The 4931-nt window shown below is 42.1% G+C and overlaps 1 protein-coding gene across 1 annotated transcript in view; it reads right to left on the bottom strand.

Moving 5' to 3' along the window:
* LOC123772691 (uncharacterized) overlaps positions 1 to 2992 on the bottom strand; it is a 47885-nt gene extending 44893 nt beyond the window's left edge. The window contains exons 1-2 of the mRNA XM_069324770.1: positions 2658 to 2992; positions 2287 to 2370 (exon numbers count right to left, since the gene is read on the bottom strand). Coding sequence (XP_069180871.1) covers positions 2287 to 2370; positions 2658 to 2992 — 419 coding nt within the window. The remainder of the gene's footprint in view (positions 1 to 2286; positions 2371 to 2657) is intronic.
* Between the last annotated feature and the right edge of the window lie 1939 nt (positions 2993 to 4931).

The following is a 4931-nucleotide window of genomic DNA, read 5'->3' on the forward strand; positions in this document are numbered from 1 at the left end:
GGGGGGCCAGATTCACGCAGCCCGTCCTCCAAACAAAGACCCAAAAGTGATTCCATCCACCCGCCAAACCCCAGCTGTTTATGAATGAAAAGCGGTTTACATACGACTCACAACTGCTGACGTTCGAACATATCCGGAACAAGTGCTTCACTGACGAATTTTGTTCGAACCACAACGCTATAAATGCTTCACCCACGTACTACAAATACAAATAATCGCCAACAGAACCTAAACACCTAACCTAACCAGTGCCTATTTATACACAATATGCTAATATGTTATAATATTAATTTATATTTGCGAAAATTCCCGTTTTGAATGAACAGCATGTTAAAATTTATGAATGCGTCTGTGGGGTCGACCGCTGAATGTAATGGACTTGAGTCGAGGACGGGTTGATTCACGAAGCAGTTACTCAAGCACTTACGAACCTGTCCATCTTTTCTCAATCTTTGGCGGCTTTGTTTACAATTATTAAACAGTTAATGAGCTCCGAAGCACCAGGAGGCTGTTTATAACAATAACAACAGTTGATTGGCAAGTTTTCATGCTTGTAAACTGTATAATAAATGTAACCAAAGCCGTCAAAGATTGAGGAAAGATGTACACGTTTGTAAGTACTTGCGTAACTGCTTCGTGAATCTTACCCTGGCTTGTAAAGTGTGTGGAATGAGTGATCAAACACTTCATAACACTAGTGTGACATTCGTGGACATTTAGTTCTTGACTTAATAATGTGTTATAGAGCCGTGTGCTCTATCACTCGCACGGATCCTCCGGTCCTCTAAGTTCAAGTGTTAAAGACTATTAAGTACAAACATCTAGAGGAGAACTGTCAGTAGCCAAACAATGCTTCTTGTTATCACTTATACAATGTTTGTATGTGATGTAACTATATAACCTGAGCTTGTAAAAGCACCTTAATCACCTTCAGTGATTAAGTGCTTAATTGCACACTAGTTTCTTTATCAGCTATCTCACCCTGTCAGAGTAAAAGAGACAAATGTATGTGAATGCATGTGTGTGTATATATGTATGTATATATGTATGTGTACGTATATGTGTGTGTATGTATATGTATGTATATAAAGTATATATGGAAGCTGATCAGAATTACATTTCACCTTTGTAAATGCACATTAATGACACTGTAAAAGACACATCGAACACTTTATGTAGGGCATATGTAAATCTGTGTATCTATGTATTTACGTATGTAGGTTAGCTTAGCATTTTAAAAGCACCGAATCACCTTCTGTGGTTGAGTGTTCAATAAACCCTTGAACTATATGTTTAACACTTCTCTCACCCTGTCCATGGTGGACAGAAGAAAATGTATATATGCTGGTTAGCATTGTAAATGTCTGGCCACGTCTGTGGTAGAAAATAATAATAATAATAATAAAAATGGTTCTTGCGTCATTACTTGATATAGCTAAGTTAGAGGCAAGATGGTGGCAGCAGTTAAATAATAAGTTCTCTCTGTAGCAGTTCCTTGGAGAGTTTCCCCTTGTTTCCGGTTGTAAACATCTGTGGTGCACCATATCTCAGTTAGATTTAGATTTAGAATTATTATTCAGGTAAAGGTACTTACATTGAGGTACATACACAATGTTAGATTTAAAGATAATACATTCAATACCTTAAGCCACTAGTTCATATTACATTACGTCTAAATTATCAGTGTTTCATTAACTAGTAGACTCGTTTTAACTCAATAAACCCAAGAGCAGCCAGTAGGAAGTGTTACTCGGTATTAATCACTATCTCCTAAGGGTTAAGATGATCACGTGGTACGACCACTCACAGTACCAATATTATCACCAAACATCAATTAAAGAACTTTAGGGAAAGAACGTACACCACACAATACTATATTTAAGGGGAACCAGAAATTTAACTAACGCCCTTACGAGGAGGGCGGTTCACCTTGGACAGTCCAAGAACTCCTGACTTGGTCCTGTGAGAGGACAAAGTGGCCGTCGTCGGTAGTAGCAGTGTGTTAGCTGCTGGTTTATGCAGTGTCGTATGGACCAACGTGCCCGGGATTGGTCAGGAAGAGTTACGCGACGACAGTTGTGCGTCTGTTGGGAAGTGTTGCTAGCGAGTGACTAGAGACTTCTGCCAGGGTGATAGCTACCCCCTGTATGTGAGTGTTTGAGACCCCTGTCAGCGTGTGGCTGAAGCCCTCTGCCAGTGTGTATCTAGAGAGCGGAGGTGGAGTATTGGCACATCATGATGATACAGTGTGTGCGGACTGGTCCATGTTGAGGAAGGTGAACTCACCGGTGTTTACCATTAAGTGTGGACGACGTGTACTTGGAAAGTGGATTCACCGGGATTTGACGAACACCGCCGATGTATTGTGTCCTGAATGAAAGCAACACTTTGTACATATGTGCAGTAATACTTTAATATAATATATATAGTGGTGAAGGTGTAATTGTGTATTGTTTACCCCCCCCCCTTTATTCTTTGCACCACTACTCGCCACAGCCAGTTCTCGATAACTTACCACCAACTTGGGGTTGGATAAAGACGAAGAGGTTATAAGATACATTAACAGCAAGAACCCGGCTACTGGCCCAAAGTGGCCGAGACAGTACTCACTGGGTAGCTTGGGTGGGTGGTATCGGGTACACTGTAGCCACTCGAACCTGGAACCCGGGTCCGCGGGGCCGTGACAACCGTCCGTCGTGTCTTCCTGAGGGGAGACTGTGTCCCTCTGGTCGTCGTAGAGACGAGGGGAGGGCCCCTGGCCTAGACCCGCACCGTCAAGGGCTCCGGTCAGGGGGCTACCCGCACCGTCAAGGGCTCCGGCCAAGGGGCTACCCGCATCCTCAAGGGCTCCAGCCAGGGGGCTACCCGCACCTTCCAGCTGGTCGTCTCCGGCCCCCAGCAGGTCAGCAATGGTGAAGCTCCGGCGCATGCGCGGATGGTGTGGGCGCTGGAGGGGCAGGTGCGGCGAGGTCTGGTCACGCCCCTGGGTCATCCCGGGCATAGAGTCCCCGGAGCTCTGTAGAGAGAACCGTCATTAGAGCTGTGAGGAAGAGTAGTGTGTAGAGCAACATACTCATATTAACTCAGAAGAAGAAGAAGCGGAATTAACACTAGATACCTAGTACACGAGTACATGTGGTGATGCCAGCAACACCGCGAGGAGTGTTCATCAGTGTTCATCAGTGTTCATCAGTGTTCGTACTGGTTGTCTAGGCCAGAATCAGCCATACAAGATAAGCTGTAGTTGTGGTAATTTGTATTACTAGTACGTATTCTAATACTGTAGTGAATGTCTACGTATCAATAATTTCGAGTGATAGACTATATATATAAACCGTAAATCCTCAGAATGTGCAATGAAGCGATTTGTGGGAATTTGTTTGTTTGAATCAAATCAAATATTCATTTGTTTGTTTGATAAATAGAATTTTCATAGATTTTGAATTATTTTCATTTTGATTTAATTATTTTGTGTGACATTGCGTTGGAATTGAGCTGTGTTGTTTACCGTTGTTTATTTTTTTCTTTTATTTTTTTTTATTTCGTTTTTGTAACTGTTCTTATTTTTCAGTGATGGGAACATCAGATAATTTGGGAATACATTGGACGAGGGAGTGGGTAATGGTGGGGAGGACTGGGGGGCAGGGGAAGGTTGACGTGGCTCACCAACGAACACGTGTTGCTGAGCCACAGCAACGCGTGGCCGGGTACAGCTAGTAGAGGAATAAAATTGGCAGATAATATTAAGTCTGATCACCTCACCGACTTCGGTCTCCTTGTAGGTACAGACCACTACCATCGATTCATCACTAGCCCTACTAAATATCAGGGTATAACCATGTTAAACTCTGCAGGAGGTAAATTACTCTCAGGCCCAGTATCAAGCCTGAGGAGACCTATGGCTGCAGATAAACAATACCAGTAGAAATCTAAATTTGTCAGCTGATTATATTTCTCCAGTAGCATTATACTAAGGAGATTACAGCTGACTATACCAACAGAGGTTGATGTTAGTATCATCATTCAAAACTGAAGATGAGTTCATGAGGCCTCAGTGGCAAATCAGTGAACAGGAGCCTAAACAGCTACAAGTCACTGCGACCAATGTCACTAAACCCACTGCAGTCTCAGAACCATACTTTACTTTAATGATGAGCTATTCAATAATCTGAATCAATTAACTAGATTAAACCCCCAATTTGTCAGCCAAATAAACGCCAGCAAATAAGCATAAGGGAGCTTGACTGACTATATAAATCCGACGACTGATTTTGATACATTTATTATTTAATTGTGATGTATTCCATGGGCCTCATTGTTTATATATCAGTGACCAGTTACCTGAACAAACTTCAAGTTATATCTAATGTCACTGATCTCACTGCAGTCCCTGAATCATACTTGACTGTAGTACTTGATCACATTCAGTCTTCTGGGTTAAATAATATGTAATTAAGCTTGAATTTTAGCCTCACAAGAGTTAACAGGGAAATGAAATCGCATTAGACTTCCACCCCCTGCAACTCTAGTACGGGACATCCGTCCTGTACGAACTGATGCAGAAATGTTTCATTACTAACATCAAATTAATCTAATCCTTCTGAGGAGGAGTATCGGTGTTCGTCTGCTCTAAATATTGGACCTCGAACCGTGTTCGGCCCCTTGGGAATTATGTCGGAAAACCCCCATCATTTTTCCAACTTTCAAATTAACTCATAGAAGAAGAAGCGGAATTACCAGTAGTTACCTAGTACACGAGTACATGTGTTAATGCCAGCATCACCACGAGGAGTGTTCATCAGTGTTCATCAGTGTTCGTACTGGTTGTCTAGGCCAAAATCAGCCATACAATGTAAGCTGTAGTTGTGGTAATTTGAATTATTAATACGTAGTCTAATACTGTAGTGAATGTCTACCAATAAATAATTTCA

This window comes from Procambarus clarkii, chromosome 14, assembly GCF_040958095.1.
Source record: "Procambarus clarkii isolate CNS0578487 chromosome 14, FALCON_Pclarkii_2.0, whole genome shotgun sequence".
Classification (NCBI taxonomy): domain Eukaryota; kingdom Metazoa; phylum Arthropoda; class Malacostraca; order Decapoda; family Cambaridae; genus Procambarus; species Procambarus clarkii.